This window comes from Trachinotus anak, unplaced genomic scaffold, assembly GCF_046630095.1.
Source record: "Trachinotus anak isolate AG129_WGS33_773 ecotype Australia unplaced genomic scaffold, CSIRO_AGI_Tana_v1 ptg000001l, whole genome shotgun sequence".
NCBI classification, from domain to species: Eukaryota; Metazoa; Chordata; class Actinopteri; order Carangiformes; family Carangidae; genus Trachinotus; species Trachinotus anak.
The window spans coordinates 7,626,920-7,643,736 of record NW_027273852.1 but is presented as its reverse complement, the minus strand read 5'-3'; the positions used below and the strand labels follow the sequence as shown (position 1 = coordinate 7,643,736).

Genomic DNA, 16,817 nt, shown 5'->3' with positions numbered 1-16,817 from the left:
ATAGCCTAGAGAAACAAAGTTGGGAGTTTGCAGCTACAAGGGAGACCTTGAGTGAACAGGACATGCTATGTACACCCTGGCTAACAATCAACATATGCTTTGTTTTTCTGATGCCAACACGAGGCACGTATAGCCCCGAGATAAATGGATCCTGGGACTGGTTGGAACGCGACGCCCACTGGCTGTTGTCTGTTTAAAAAAAAACATTGTTTCTAATTTATTTACGCTCACATAGACAGCAATTACATGGCTGTGTGAGACACAAGATACTTTACTCTGAAAAGAAACAGACAAATAACAGTTCAAAACCTGCATTTAATTATATTTTTTCTTTTTGGTAAAAAACACTGTGATCTAGACATCTGTTCTGCAGTGCTCTCAATTTAATAACACCTCATTCATTTAAATTTAAAAGTGTTTCTGCTCTGTTTGGGTGTTACAAGTGTTAACGGCAACACACACAGGCCTTCAAGTGCGCAACGCAGCTCCATAGATGTGTTACGTTTTGCACTTACTGTGGTCAATATATCTGTAGTTCTCAAAGTTAAAACACTTCACATGTATTCCTCACACTTGTTCACAAAAGACAAGAGAAAACAAGTTTTGCAGTCACACAACACAGATAAAAGGACAGATTTAGATTTCTACAATTTGCAGTCGGATTGCTGCTACCAGCATCTCCAGCTGTGATAAGTGCTATAATTTTTAACACTGCGCAAAGTGATTTATACTGTACACTTTCATGCTGCATTATAAATGTGCACAGAACACCATATGCTGTTCAAGAAAGGATTTCATGGTTTGAGGCTTTGAGCATCATAATAAACAACGGCTCTCACCAGTTTGTCTTTCATCAGCATGGCAGAGCTCGTGAGTCACCACCTTGCAATACCATGAAAAATTCTACACCTGAAGGGCTGGTAATATGTGCTGTGGATCACACGTTACCACAGTCACGCTCTTTTATTCCCCATGATACTGTCTGCAGCTCCCTCCTCTATGGCAGAGTTTGCGGCACTAAAAAGGTGCCTATCATTTTATGATAGGCTTGAACTCTGCTTTGACTGATGATAGCTGGGTCAGATACTGCTTCGTGCGAGTGAGGGAGGGGTTCTGGGACGGTGACAGGCAGCATGATGACTTAAGACGCTGCCACAGCTCAGCAATGAGAGAGAAATCAGAAAATCTCCTATCCCCCTCTCAGTAATGAGCCACACCTGTACACTGCTTTAAATACCAGAGAGAAGCTTTAAATGTCAGGTGCAATTAAAGCTTATGATTCAAGGCTGCACCAATCAAATCAAGGCCCCTGAGTTCACCCATGTCTGAGAGAGCAAAGGCGAGATGGTGCAGAGATGCCATGGACCACTCTTCCTTTACCTTACACTTCAATGGGCCTCTCAGCCTAAAGGTGATTGTAAAGTTTACTACCATTCGGCTGAACTTCTCCATCTTCCCAACTCCATGGCTTTATCAAGGGAAAGGTTTACTGCTTTCTCTGGTATATGAGGTGAAAAATGATCAGAGAAAAAGGTAAAATGAGGGAAAAACATAGGTTCTACTTGTACAACAAAGTAGACTAGACATGGGCTCCTTTCACTATCATGTATTGGAGGAGAGGAGAGTTGAAATGGATAATTTCTCAGAGATAAAATATGTTTTAATTGGGGCTGAAATAACAATTATTTTCATTATTGAATCAATCTGTTAATTATTGATCCATAAAATGTGAGAAAACCATGAAAGTCCAAGGTCATTCTTTTTTCTTTTTTTGTAGAAAACCCAAAGATATTCAATTTACTAGAGTAGAAGAATAAGAAAACACCAATAATTCACACTTTGGAAGTGGTTGCAAGTGAATTTTTGGCTTTTTGCTTAAAAAATGATTTAATTGATTTAATTGTTTCAGGTCTACTTTTGATTCCAACTTTAATTCAGCCTATAGCAGTTAAAGTATTAAAAAAAATCTGTGTGCATATTTGAATGACAGCAGTGACCTATTATAGTTTACCTTGTCCTGCTGGTATCAGAACATTTTATTTCAGTAATAAACAACCAAAATTTAATTTCCCACTGTTTTGTTACTTATTAGTTGACTCTGAGACCTGAATGAGATTATATAGGTTTTGGGGGTAAATATTATTGTGACTAGAAGTATGAAGTTCCCTGCCTCAAACACTGTTGCTTTAATTTGCCCTGTGTTTCATCCAAGACATGTAGTACAGCCTACATTTTACTGTCGAGCTGCTGACTAGGCAGTTGCGATTCCTGCAATCACACTAATTGGTCTCCTCTGCTGCTCACCTCCAGGACCCTCGTATGTTCATACAGATAGCAAAATAAGGCTCCTAAAGAAAACACAAGCTGAGAATAATGAGATTTCTCAAATACTGTGAAATGTAACAGAAGATGGTGACATTTCAGTTTGAACCTTGGTGACTCGTCTTAAACAATTCACAGACAAAGGAGGACACATAGGCGTCATTCTACCTATTATTGAGCGATAATTTCATGAATTAATTCACAATATGATAACAACAGGGGTCTGCTAAGTTGTAAGATTTCTTTAAAACAACTTCGGAAAATTCCAGGCAGGCAGTCATTCAAGGCAAACATGTCACTGCTTTCCACGAATGAAAAATGAACATGGGAGGGTAAATAAAGCAATATGACCAGAGGGACCAGGAATTCTGCGGATAAGTGTCAGCTGCGGAGAAAAAATGAAGCATTTACCTGTTTGTAATCCAATTTCATGATGGCTTTCTGTAGATATCGGACTCCTCCGTGAATGAGCTTGGTGCTGCGGCTGCTGGTGCCTGATGAGAAATTGTCTCCCTGGCATGGGGGCAGTTTTGAGATCTGACAATGGGAACCAAGGAAACACATCAACATTTGGATACTTATTGTCCCAAATCTTTAGAATGGATCAAGATACTATTCACATATGCACAACCTTCCACTGTAATATTCATGACGAGAACAATATTGTGAGGCCATACATATTCCATTGGTTAAAAACAACAATCATTTCCACCAGTATGACAGCATGAATCTCAAAAAGGAACTGCATGTTCAGAAAACTAAACCAAACTAAAGCAAAAAGAGATCTAGAAAACATCAGTTTTCTTCAGCACATTTTAATAAATGTATTTGAGAGGAATCACATGACTTTCATAGCTTTTTTAACACTGAAATTGCTCTTTACTTTGCCTATTAGAAGCTTCTTTGCTGTCCCAGATGGTCTGTAAATCCCAGTTTTGAAAAGAAGAAAGGAAGAATAACTGAGGATTAGAAGAAAGGGTTTGAAAACCCCCTCTACACCACCATTAGACAACCCGAGTAAATAAAGGGGCAAAACACATTTAAGAAGCCTCCAACCAGCAGCATAGATAATTGATTTGGTATGTAATGGTAACCACGAGAGGATGCTCTCCCTTATTGGAGGAGAATAAAAGAGTTATCTTTTTTTTGTTGTTGTTTTGGTGATTGGACTAAAGCCCATAGACTTGTTAAGGAGAGAAATCCTCCCAGTCCAAACATGCTGCTGCTCTAGACTTACAGATCAAGCCCCAGAGAGACAGCTTGGAAGCAGCTCCATCACAATGGCAAGGAGGTTATGCAACATCAGGATGGAGACTGCACATTTGTTGTAAGCAAGAGCTGAACAAGAGTCTGCCATGAAAGATCCTCTCAAAAAAACTGTTCACAAAAACCGATGGTGCTTGTGTTGTAAGAAAAACAGTAATTTATCAGCTCGTTTGCTCATGAAACCCAAATACATTCCTTTTACATGAGGTGATGACCTCATAATTAATTTGGAAAAACAAATAGTGGCTTAATGAATAAAGCCAACATTCATCCATGGAGCTCAAGGCCATTCATTCCTACTGAAGAACAAGTCACAGATATACAGCTTCATTTAAAACAATTCTGGGTCATTTCCTAAAACAAGTGTCGTTTTGATAAACAGCACTGCGCATTTGTTGGGGACTATTTTCAGTTGTGGACTAACATACTTTTGGTGCTGTAATGAGCATTTACAGCAGGATGGTATATGTGGAGTTATGTGGAGTCAAAATAAACAACAGTGCCCATGTTTATCATAATGAAGGAACTTGTCGCCTGCTGCTACTGTGCGTGGTTCACTGATGTGTTGGAAGAATTTTCAGATTTTCATGAGTTTTGCAGAAGAAGAAAAGAAAAGAAAAAAAATTATTTCACTAAATGCATCTTTAAAGGAGCTGAATAAACATTTGCTACTGTCCACTCACAATCTCTACATAAGCTGGCAAAGTGTACAGTTTAAATAAAAAAAAGAGTCTTTCCGGTCTCTGTTAGTACAAGTATGAGGTTGTATTTATCAAGCAAGGTCCCAGTAGACCAGTGGACTTATACGAAATACCATTAGGAACACTGAACTTCATCTTTTTTTTTTTGCTCTAACCACAAAAGCAACTTACTGCCTGTGAGTACATCTAAGTACAACCTGACTCAGCGGCTCCTCCTCCAACAATGAGCCCATCAGACTCCTGTGAGCTTCATAAGGCCACTGTCTGAGCTTGTCTGGGTGAGAGCTCATCCATGCGGACCGCTGTTACCTGTTCGGCTGCCTCCACACATGCCATACACAGACCTATAGCATCCATGCAAAAGAAAACCAGTCATCCATTTCATTGTCATATGACTCCAGGGGACAGTGCATATTAATAAATGTGTTTCATTATTATGCATATGTCTTTATATTCCTCATGATGGATTCAGGAAAAAAGAAGCCATGCATTTTCTGTGACAAAGCTGTCAGACACCATCAAGCAATAAAAACAATACATCACATGCTTGTTTATATTCCACACCCAATAACATTTCAAAATATTGTCTTTCTAGATTAATCACGAAATCTGCATGTGGCACGCAGGCGAACGGTCCAGAGACATGTTAACAAGCAGTGTTGACTAATTGCGAGACTTGTAGTTAGTAAAGAAGATGACGGCACAGGATTATCTAAAATAAGCAAAGCAGAGAAAGACAAATGACACCCATTCTCAAGTTCACTGCAGCTGTTAGTCATGTGCACACTACAGAGGCACCATATGATCTACCGTCTGTTAGAAAGAAGAGGAAGTAGTAAACAGGATGCAGTGTGACCAAAATTACTTCCCAAGTTGACCTTATTTTTTTGCCCCATGCTTAAGGATCCATATAATGAAACTAAGTTACAAATATCACGCATATCAATAGGCTTAGTCTCATTTACAAATGTTGATTAGGTAGGATTGATATGAAAGCTATTACCCTGCTTACTGAAGTTTTATTCAACACACACAATCTGAGGCCTCCTAATTATTTTAACACTTTGTCAACAACACAGCAGATCACTGAGCGTTCATCTGCAGCACTTAAGAGAATCTCACCTGACTTCTCTTGTATTGTTGGATTTGGATATAAAATGAAAAAAAAAAATCCTCCCTTAGCAGTGACAGCAGTTTCTATTACCTCCTCGTGGAATGCCATGCCTCCCACTGAAATGTGCAGACACAGCTCAGCTGGTGATCAACAAGAAAAAAAGAGGAAACAGCAGAGATTGCAGTGTCCATTGCTGAAACAAACTGCATACAGTGGGTCTTGTGTGGCAATTAAGTTGCATTCAGAATTTATGGATTGTAGTTTTTATTTTCTTAGTTTTTCCAAAGTTTTCAGGCCTCTACAAAGGAAACGTGGTGGTGGAAAGTAACTAAGTAACTCATGTACTGTACCTCAGTCCAAATTTAAAGCATATTACTGCAGAACGAGCACTTTGAGAATTCGAATACATTGTTCTGAAGAAAATTTTGTGTTTTTAGTTCTGTACGATTTTGAATGCAGGACTTTTACTTGTAATGGAGCACACTGGAAACATGTCTAATGCTGTGCTTATGAAATTCACCTTGTCGTACACAGTGTTACCATCTCAGTGCTGCCTCTTCTATTGGTCTAGAACCAGGTCTACCTCCTTACACCACAGCTTGGATGGTGCACTGCACTAAACTGAAGCCACGAGGAGAGAAATCCTCCCTTCCAGCCGCTTTGAGGAGAAAGCTTTGCAGCTTAGGCAAAGCTTCATCCAATTCCCTCATTATCCATTCTAGGACACTTTAGTGGGGCCGAAATGGAGTCGCAGAAAATTCCAGTACAAAAGTAATCTGCCACAGTGTGCCGACGAGCAGTGAACAGGCTTGTGTCTGTGCTAGCTGCAAAATCTACTCACACCTCAAACAACTTTGATAAAAGACAAACTGTATGATATTTCATTAAGACGCACAAGCACATTCCTGTCTGACTAAAATACTTAAACAATCCAATACTTTTTAAAGTAATCAATACATTTTAATAGTGATTGAAGCCCACTAGCCAATGGCAAAGACAGGGTATAGAGGAGTCCTTAAGGTCCACATTCATAACTATTACAAAGAGATTCACTTTACACGATTTAGAGTCCTCTCTGCCTTTTATAATTCAGATATGTTATTAATCAAAGAGATTGACAAAGAAACTAATGGTTTGTCTGATTTTCACTGAGGCACAATCCAGCCAGCAATTGATTGTGGCACCAAGGACACCTGCAGCTTCAGAATACATTTTCACTTTCAAGAGGAGAGAAAAAAACAGCACCACGAGGAAATATTGCCCCACCACATGAATATGCAGGAACTTGATACCAGCAGTGTCATTGCTAATGTTGCTGCCAATTACAGAGCATGTCATGACACTGTGATTCATGAATATTCATCGTTGACTGATATAGACAGCAGCAGTATGCAGAGGCCTCTATTCCCATTTTACTGTCTCATTGTGAATGGTGAACAGGTACCTCCATCATGCCATGGAGGCGCCTTCCAGCTGCAAGACAAGCTGTTCCATAAGGCATTGCTAGTTAACAGTGTGTTATATAAAGGTGTATAAAAGTGATGAAGTGCTCCCTGGCTCTAAAGAGCAGGCATTAAAGCATATTAAGTAGACATTTAAGCTTGTAAAGTAGGAATCTAGAAATGGAAAGAAGACACTGAGCAAAGGGATGCCTTCAGGGTTGGGCTGTTCAATTCTCAGAAAGTTTGATACCTGCTGGTGCTTAGAGATGAAATGAGGTTTGTGGGTGCAGATTTTGCAAACTACTTAGGCTACAATTTAAGGAGGATGGAAAAACTCCTTCCTTGCTTTTATCCGGTAAAAAAAAAAACGTCTAAATGAGACTAATAAAACTAATGTAAGGTAATATGTGGATTACTCATTAAGGAATTAAACACACAATATGTAATTTTCCAAGGGGTCACTTGGGGTCTCGCAATCAAAACAAGGGACGGACTTTGGTTACGTTGTGAACTGGCATGAGATCATGGGAGTTACTGTTCACCAGTTCAGCATCACTGCCATCATTGCACTCTGCTAGCCCCTAAATCTGCTAAAAACATTGAATAAAGCTGTTTTACATTAGACGTCAGTGTTTCTGTGATGCTGTTTGGCGGACAGGAGACATCTCGGAGGGGCTGCGAGCCAAGCTGGCACTGACGTTTGCTTGTCAACTTGTTTCTCTGATAACTTAAGATCCAGACGTCTAATGACTTGAGTCCTTTATCCAGTTAAAATATACAGTTTAAAACCACCAAGACCTACTAAGTGAATGGTATATGGCTTAAAGTTGGACAGAAAAAAAATTATTCACTTTTGAGCTTCTGGCAGAAAATCACACCACTGTTACAGATACAGATAAGGGGATATGATGCAAATGAAACAGACAGTTACCTTGTTTAAAATCTGGATTTTTCTGAGTTTGAAACATTTTGAATAATTTAAATACACAACTCTCCAAAATATAGGTGCAGTGGTTTTTAGACCTTTTAATGTGGAAAGTTACATATTATGGCTTTACAAGAAGTGGAGAGCCTTTTAATAAAACACATTTTCTCAGTTTTCTCAAGTATTTTCATAATTTTGTCACATAATGTGCTTGAATATTTCCATCATCTGCAACTTTACAGCTCCAGTCTTGCTCCACTACCACAAAAAATAATCACAAAAAAGTTAGGATACAGCTGCCAGGTGTCAAAAGGCTGAGGCTGCATCATGGGTAGGCACATGGTCTGTGAGTGAGACACTCTGGTGTAATCTTATAACTCACATCATGGTCAGATCTCTTTGTATCCAGATGAAATAGAGAAAATGGAGCATTTCATGTGGGCCAGAATCAAAGTGGTGCTGATGGAGGCCCAGAATCTATGGACTACTTGCAAACTGGAGGCTAGTGGTGCAAATTAGAAGTGGTGCTGTCACCCTGGCTCGACCAGTCAGGCAGAGGACAGCGATCCATGAACATTCTGTGACCTTGAGATGAGTGTCTCCTCCATTAATAAAGTGCATTTCCTGCAGATTCCTGGATTCTACCTGAAGAGACATTAATAACAGAGATATGTGACGGTCTGTAAGCCAATTTAAAAACATGTCTGCCTCTCTCTCTCTCTCTCTCTCTCTGTAACACACACACACAAACAAAGGCGCATGGTCTGGCTCCCACACACAACTGGTAATGTCAGTAAACATCAACAAAGTTAAAAAATATTAGCTGAGGAAATAACTTGTGTGTGATTAAAACTAACTCCTCACTTTCAAATGACTGTCAATTAATTGTGCATATAAATGGGAAGTTAATTATTCTCCAGTAAAATGGCCAATTAAACTGCTAATTGTGTTTTCATTTTCATTCTAAATGGTAAATGGAGAACGGTAAATACGCGCAGTGTGACCATGCAGCGCCCTGACTGCACCGCTCTCACACAAAGTGCTTTGTTATGCAGACGAGCGTCATACACACTGTACGCTGGTCAGCAGATCTCAACACACACGTGCAATGCTGTCAAACTAGAAGCCCCCTGTAACAGATGCAAGCCAAAGGTGTTGTAATTAGCAGCAGCAGCCATGAAGGCAGGGGGTGAAGGGGGTGGGGTGGGGTCAACTTATCAAAAACTTTCCCAACATACATACAGAATATTTCGCCTCTGAATATTCACAGTGCAGTGCATCCTGCCACACAGCCCACCTGAAAACGACTGGGCGGGACCACACAGCCTTAATGGGGTTAGGTTAATTAAAAGGTTAATTGTGAGAAACAGGGGCTGTTTGATGTATGGCTGGTGAACAATAGTGTCCTCTAGAGGTGAGTGCAACCATGATATACAGTTTTCCTTTCCCCCCCCTCCTTGCACACCGTGTCCTTGTGTGCTCTGAGTGCAGGGCAGTGAAAAAAAAAAAAACTGCTGAGACTGATGGCTGTTCTGTGGTTCGTATAATAAAGCATCAGTCCTCTAGAAATAACACATGGCTCTGCGTGCTGCGCGATTCTGGCTGCTGTTTTACGCATGTGGGGCCAAGTCTCCACGCATGTAGCTGGTGTATGCTCTCCCCTTGGCTTGCTGCCCACGCCAATATGCATCTAGAAAAATTTAGGGCGACGCGATTGGCTACAAGGTGCTGGTGTAAGATTAACACCGAGATCAGTAATTCCATCGCTGCAGAACAATAAGGCTGGAAGATTATTTTGGCGACTGCGTCAACTTGAGCGTTTTCTGCGTCACTCTCCATTCTACCCGCTCCTATCACGTTTCCCTCTCTGGGGACTAAATTGGTTCCCCCATGACAACTGGCTACAGGCCCACTAATTATCCCCCCTTCCTCCTCTAGCAAGCTCACATACACTACCAGCTCTATGAATAGGCAGGCCACCCCGCAGACCCCACCCCATCTGAGGTCTAAATTTGGAACACAATTGAAATACAGAAATCCTGTCAGAAGATAACGAAGAATAATATTGACCCCCGCTTCATTAGGCCTGTTTCATACAAGTGCAGTGAGTCTGGCATATCAGCCCCATTGTGACATACCCTAACTAAGCCCAGATGTGCCAGTGTACACCCAGTTTTACAGTAAAACAACCACAATCAGGGAATGAATAAACGCAATAGTTGTCAGTGGAAATGTTTCTACCTGTGGCACCTGTTCTAAAAAATAACTTCAAAAATGCACCTGTGTGGCACAAGATCACCACATGTTGGCAGCTGCAACCTATAGAGGTTATTGTATCAGATGAATGTCCTGTGTGCTGATATAGTGCTGGAAAAAAAAGTGATGACACCATGACATGAAGAGAAATATCCATCAGTATAAAAAAAAAAAAACAAAAAAAAAAACAACTATATGAACAGAAATGAGCAATCGCCATAACCTGCATCATTAACTTTGCAGGCCTGTGATAAAAAAACAAAACAAAACAAAACAAAAAAACACAGTGAAATTACATCACAGAGATTAATGTCAGCTTAGAACAAGTCTGACTTAAGTCCCCGCAAACACAAAGGTGTCTGAACTGAGTTTAGGCGGGTTTACCCTCCACTACATCTCTGCTAATGTCCATGTGGGAAGCAACATAGGACACATAGCACAAGCCAAACACACTCACCAGAAAAATTGGGGCTTGAGAAAGTTCCCATGCGGATTGGTCCATGTCGGTGTCGACGCCGATGACGTCGCGCTGCGAAACACGTGGGCCACGGTATCCAGAGCTCACATAAACAAAGCCACATTGGCCAGACTGGGTAGTCGAAGCTGGTGTCGCTGTCAGTGCGCGGAGTCACACGGTTTGCCTGCCTGGCATTGTTGGGGACCGACGCTCATGATTTGGAGCTTTTACCGAAATTGATGAAGACCCCCTGCATGCTTATCGCATGGATTGAAAGCCACGATCCTGATGTGAAAGAGGTAAGGTTCTCTCGTCCCTTCTCTTTTCGCAGCGTAATCCGCGTCTGTGCTTCACTTCCACCGACTTCTCCGAGACATTTCAATCTTTTCTTTTAACCCATTTTTCCACTTCAGCAGAATTTACACGAAAAGTGAGTCTGACTCAGACTGTTCAGGTTTGTGCAACTGACCGATATTTCAGGATAATTTTTTTTTTTAAAGCGTCCCGCTTTGCAGACAAGTTGTTAGGAGTGTCCAGTGCGCGAAGTTGGTCTGCTCATCCTGAACATTTCTACACTCTATATTAACAAAAGAGAAAGAGCACTTATGCTGTCAAATATCTATACACACGTATTTTGTCGGTATCCATTAAACATGTTCATGAAATTTTCCAAAAAGCGGTGCGTATTAAGAAACCGATTATAGTTTGTGCGCAATTGTATAGGTTGATTATATCTTAATCTGATCATTGGTTTTTTTATATATTGTTTTATTTTATCATCTAGTAAATGTCAGAGTTGTGTCTTTTATTAGGGGACGATCCAGAACAGAGCCGCCTTTTTGAATCCTGACACCCATACAACTCCTGACATTACCCATTTCAAGTGTCACCGAAAAACTGTCAGAAGACTTGAGGTATGATATGGAAAATTATTTACAAATGAGTGTTATTTTATTTTGAAATGACTCACTAATATGAAGTACTGCGAATAAGATTTTCATTGAGAATAAAATGAGATTACACTGACTAGACTGTGAGACTTTATTGACAGTTTGGACATTTACTGGAGAAATTCTGATGTGATTTTTACCGGTCTGGTTTTCAGCCATGCCCTGCGTTCAGGCTCAGTATGGATCATCACCTCAAGGAGCTAGTCCTGCTTCCCAGAGCTACAGCTACCACACCGCAGGAGAATACAGCTGCGACTTCTTAACACCCGAGTTTGTGAAGTTTAGCATGGACTTGACCAACACTGAGATCACAGCTACTACTTCTCTCCCGAGTTTCAGTACATTCATGGACAACTATAACACCAGTTACGACGTTAAACCGCCCTGTCTGTATCAGATGCCCCACTCTGGAGAGCAGTCCTCTATCAAGGTGGAGGACGTCCAGATGCACAACTACCATCAGCAGAGCCACCTGCCACCTCAGTCAGAAGAAATGATGGCTCACTCTGGGCCTATGTACTTCAAACCCTCGTCGCCTCATGCCCCGAGTACACCAAACTTCCAAGTTCAGCCTAATCACATGTGGGAGGACCCTGGCTCCCTCCACAGTTTCCACCAGAACTATGTTGCGGCCACGTCTCATATGATAGACCAGCGCAAGAACCCGGTGTCAAGGCTTTCGCTCTTCTCCTTCAAGCAGTCCCCGCCCGGCACTCCTGTTTCCAGCTGTCAGATGCGGTTCGACGGGCCGCTGCACGTCTCCATGAACCACGACAACCCGGGCGCGCACCGCGGCCTGGACGGCCAGAGCTTTGCGGTGCCCAGCGCCATCCGGAAACAGGCTGGCCTGGCCTTCCCCCACTCCCTGCAGCTCGGCCACGGGCACCAGCTGGTGGACAGCCAAGTGCCATCGCCCCCGTCCCGAGGATCTCCGTCAAACGAGGGTCTGTGCGCGGTATGTGGAGACAACGCAGCCTGCCAGCATTATGGAGTGAGAACCTGCGAGGGCTGCAAAGGATTTTTCAAGGTGGGCTCACATGACAGAAATCATGAATCAGTCATATTGTTTTCAGATTAAAAAAAATAGGGTGTCCCTTATCCTCTGCGCACCGGTGTTAACTTCTGTCCAATTTATTCAAAATAATAATGACGCAGCCTAAGCATTTAGGCTGCACGCCACACAAAAATATCATTATCAACAGCTCAACCTACAACATGGAATAACTTTATGCACCACTCCTACTTATCCACACATAGATCTCAAAGGAATAAGTAAAATATGAAAGACCACGAATGTGTATTTGCTGACAGTCTATTCCCTCTTGTTGCTTCATACAGCAGAGTCCCAAACAGGAGATGAAGCAGATATTTTATCGTTTTCATCTTTTCATTTTTTTTCTCTCCACATTGCACAGCAATCCACAGCCCGTGTACTACATGTTATATAGCTTTTAGAAATAGGCCCACAGAGTGACATTATGTTTCTTTTCTTTCCAGCGCACCGTCCAGAAAAATGCAAAATACGTGTGTTTAGCAAATAAAAACTGTCCTGTTGACAAACGCCGAAGAAATCGTTGCCAGTTCTGCCGTTTCCAGAAGTGCCTTGTCGTCGGAATGGTGAGAGAAGGTATGTTTAGGCCATGCATTAAATTATTTTAGACTAGTAGTTTATATTTCCACACTGATACACCGGGAAAACCCTGCGCGTAATAGAGTGTTGGAATGTTATCCTTTGCATATTTAAGCATTTACGCACGACAGCAGGGTATATATTGTTGATATATTGTTGACTTACATGTGTCATATATTTCTCCAAACGCAGTTGTCCGAACGGATAACCTCAAAGGTCGGAGAGGACGCCTACCATCCAAACCCAAAAGTCCCCAGGAGCCCTCCCCACCCTCGCCGCCGGTGAGCCTCATAAGCGCACTTGTTAGGGCCCATGTGGACTCCAACCCCTCCATGTCTGCTTTGGACTATTCCAGAGTAAGTAGAGTGCCACAATCCTAGAAATAAAACATACACACACACACACACAATACTTAAAAAGAAAAAAAAGGCAGTAACCATTACTTTGGTTGAAAGCGGAAAGAACAACAAGATTGACGACCTTTTTAATTTAATCCTGCTTTTAGGTAACAATTTATTGCTTTGAAAGTTTTTTAATATGTCGCTCAATTCCTAACTTTGCCAGGCTTTTAATGTGGCATAGTTTTTTTCCCTGAGTAAATCGCACTGAAATAGAGAACTTAATAAAAAGAAGACATGAATTTAACAGTAAAAATCACCCTCTCTCTTGGAAATTGCGCATTTGCAATTTCACGCATTATATATTTTAAAGGACCTCATTAAGGCGCTGTTTAAATTAAATTCCAGTTCCAGGCTAACCCTGACTACCAAATGACTGGAGACAACACTCAGCACATCCAGCAGTTCTATGATCTCCTGACGGGCTCCATGGAGATCATCCGGGGCTGGGCGGAGAAGATCCCTGGCTTTTCTGATCTACCGAAGCAAGATCAAGATCTCCTCTTTGAATCCGCCTTCCTTGAACTTTTTGTCCTGCGGCTGGCGTACAGGTAAGCTGCGTAATTATTAAACAAAACAATCTGGGCTTTATCAGCTCCTCCTTCAAGCTTCATTGCTTAGTGTTTTATTAGCTGCTCAATAATTAGATGGCTCTTAAATTCCCATTTATTTCCAAGCGTAATTAATGGCGTTTTCTTATTAATTGCAGGTCCAACCCAGTGGAAGGCAAACTTATTTTTTGTAATGGAGTGGTGTTACACAGGCTACAGTGCGTCCGCGGATTTGGCGAGTGGGTGGACGCTATCGTGGACTTTTCCTCGAACTTGCAGAGCATGAACATAGACATCTCAGCTTTCTCCTGCATCGCAGCTCTGGCCATGGTAACAGGTGCGTAAAGGGCGGCTGCCCCTTTGGAAACTCTGCCTGCCTCACAATGCATGCAAAACCCAGAAAGCCCCACGCATCGGAAATAATCCCTCTCTCTCGCTCATTTCTTTCCTCTATTTCAGAACGACACGGGCTTAAGGAACCCAAAAGAGTCGAGGATCTTCAAAACAAGATCGTCAACTGCCTCAAAGATCAAGTGACGTTCAATGGCGGTGGAATGAATCGTCCCAACTACTTGTCAAAACTCTTGGGAAAGCTCCCTGAACTGCGCACACTATGTACCCAAGGTCTGCAGCGTATATTTTACCTAAAACTAGAAGATCTAGTCCCTCCGCCAGCAATAATTGACAAACTTTTCCTCGACACCCTACCTTTCTGAGTCTGACTCCATGGCGAGACCTCAAAGAACTTCCAAAAGACTGTTTTGAGTCAGACTTGACAGATTTTTAACGTTATTATTTCTGAATATTTGCAAGCTCGGTAGGCTAATAGAACAACAGTACTCTATTATGATTCAAGAAAAAAAAAAGATAAACAGGAGGATAAGAGACAGAACGTGTGATTGCTGTGTAGGCCTTTTAATTCAGATTTTTTATTCTTTTTTTTAATTTTTTTTTTTACGAGTGCCAAACGAGTGAATCATCGCTGGGAATTTCTCTCCAGTGGACAAATTGTCAACAGAGTTAATCCGGTCTTGCAATCACTTACTGTTTATTTAACATCGGCTCTACTGATTCAGCATACCCAGATGTAATATATCCATTTATATATATGACCACACACGCACACATACACACGCGCACACACACACACACACACACGCACTCACACTGTATATTATGATAGATTATGTGATGCCTCCAGTGCATCTGTTTATAACGTGTACAAAGTTTGTTATAATGAAAAGAGTTAATTTTCTTTTCTTTTCTGACTCGTGCCTATGTGTTTCTGACAGGATCCCAAAAAGTATCCAGAAAAGACAACGCATGTTCTAGTTTACTTTCTTTTTCTTTTTCCTTTTCTTTTATAGGCACTTGCTGAGGTGATGTCTATATATAATATATACCGGACACTATGTAGTCTGCTAGATTTGATACAGATTCGTAGTTATGGCACTCCTTTTATGTATAACGCATATGTGGAAAAATATCTCATCTGTATAGAAAATGAGGGACCCATGGTGTTTGTAAAACTGTCAGACATTCCTTGTTTGTATGTGCTGTAAGTATTGTTGCTGTTGAATATAAACGTTTCTATATATTTATTATTTCTATTGCCAAGAGCTACACTAAGCATGGTGCAATTTAAACGATTTCAAACCATCCAAGTTCATGCTGAGCACGTTGTCTATGTTTTATGTCTTATAAACGTCTAGGTATAGTTATGATTTTAACACGTTTGGAAATGAGGGGGGGGAAAAAAAAAAAAAAAAAAAGCTCCATCTTATATCAAGAGGTTCATGAGTGTGTGATCAAGGCCCACATCTTTGACATCATGATGTACTTAACAACTTCTGTAACGCATTTGGTGCCGAATTCAAAAACTTTAGAGAGAAAGAAATATTTAATGTTTACAAATAAAACTTTTAAATCAATTCTTTGCTAAATAATTTCTCTGAAATGATTTTATTCTTTAAATGTAGGCCCACCTGATTGGAATAGGCTGCTGATGCTAAAATGCTATTTACGAGTTCAAACTTTATTTTGCCGTCAGCGCTCACAGGCCTGCGTGTGTGCGCAAAAGCAAACATTTCCAACACACCGTGTGAACTTGCATAGAGCTGTTTAGTTCAGATGACTAAAGTAAGTTATTGCCTTTGAAGACTTTAAATATGGCGAAAATACTGGGCAGGCCTCTTCATGTTTAAGTTTGAATTCTCTATTTTGTTTAGACAAAAAAAAAGAAGTTGCTTCCTAAATGCACGTATTCATTTTTTGATCATTTCAAGTTCTTATTTAAGCCTGTACTGGTATGAATGTTTCAGTCATCAAAGTGTCATTTCAGTACTTTTTTTTTTAATTTGGTGAGCACCTCAAAGTTTCTCCCTGTTCGCGTGTCTATATATTTCTAATATTTCAACACTGTCTTAAAAAAAAAAGCGTTTTTATTAGTCCATCCCTGGCTGTTAACACCTTCTCCATTTTCTAACGTCTATTTGCATTTGACAAATGAAAAGGTTACATCGGATTAAATATAGGAATCTTCATTTTTCGTTTGGATCCCACACAGACTAGATTTTTTTTTTTTTTTTTTTTGAATTTAAAAGAGAACATCGGGTTTTATAAATCAGAGTTTCCCACTGAATGTTCTTGATGCGAATGAAAGCTGAGGGTTGTCTTTCTGGATAAACTTTCCTTGTTCGTCAAAGGATTCAAAATACAATATCCACTTTTATATGATTTCGCATTAGCGCCTTTTCCAAACCGCTGCGTTTGCCTTCACTGTGTAAACGCACTGTTAACCCAAGC

General features: G+C 40.8%; 1 protein-coding gene and 1 long non-coding RNA gene across 3 annotated transcripts in view; one reads left to right on the top strand and one right to left on the bottom strand.

The window, feature by feature from the left end:
• Positions 1-2,632: 2,632 nt before the first annotated feature.
• LOC139613581 (uncharacterized) overlaps positions 2,633-16,817 on the bottom strand; it is an 88,242-nt gene continuing 74,057 nt past the window's right edge. The window contains exon 3 of one of the 2 annotated variants that reach the window (XR_011686794.1): positions 2,633-2,859. This is a non-coding gene — a long non-coding RNA (uncharacterized lncRNA). Of the gene's footprint in view, positions 2,860-7,302; positions 8,416-16,817 lie in introns of those variants that run through there. The other variant, XR_011686801.1, reaches the window with a different exon arrangement.
• Positions 10,488-15,813, top strand: nr4a2a (nuclear receptor subfamily 4, group A, member 2a). The gene is made up of 8 exons (XM_071470273.1): positions 10,488-10,782; positions 11,296-11,397; positions 11,589-12,460; positions 12,931-13,060; positions 13,256-13,419; positions 13,810-14,012; positions 14,171-14,349; positions 14,472-15,813. The coding sequence occupies exons 3-8, from the start codon at positions 11,591-11,593 to the stop codon at positions 14,726-14,728; spliced, it is 1,803 nt and encodes a 600-aa protein (XP_071326374.1). The 5' UTR covers positions 10,488-10,782; positions 11,296-11,397; positions 11,589-11,590; the 3' UTR covers positions 14,729-15,813.

Coding starts and splice junctions, on each gene's coding strand:
- nr4a2a (XM_071470273.1), top strand. CDS start 11,591: ATGCCCTGCGTTCAGGCTCAGTATGGATCATCACCTCAAGGAGCTAGT. Junction 12,461..12,930: donor GCTGCAAAGGATTTTTCAAG/GTGGGCTCACAT, acceptor TTTTCTTTCCAG/CGCACCGTCCAGAAAAATGC. Junction 13,061..13,255: donor CGTCGGAATGGTGAGAGAAG/GTATGTTTAGGC, acceptor CTCCAAACGCAG/TTGTCCGAACGGATAACCTC.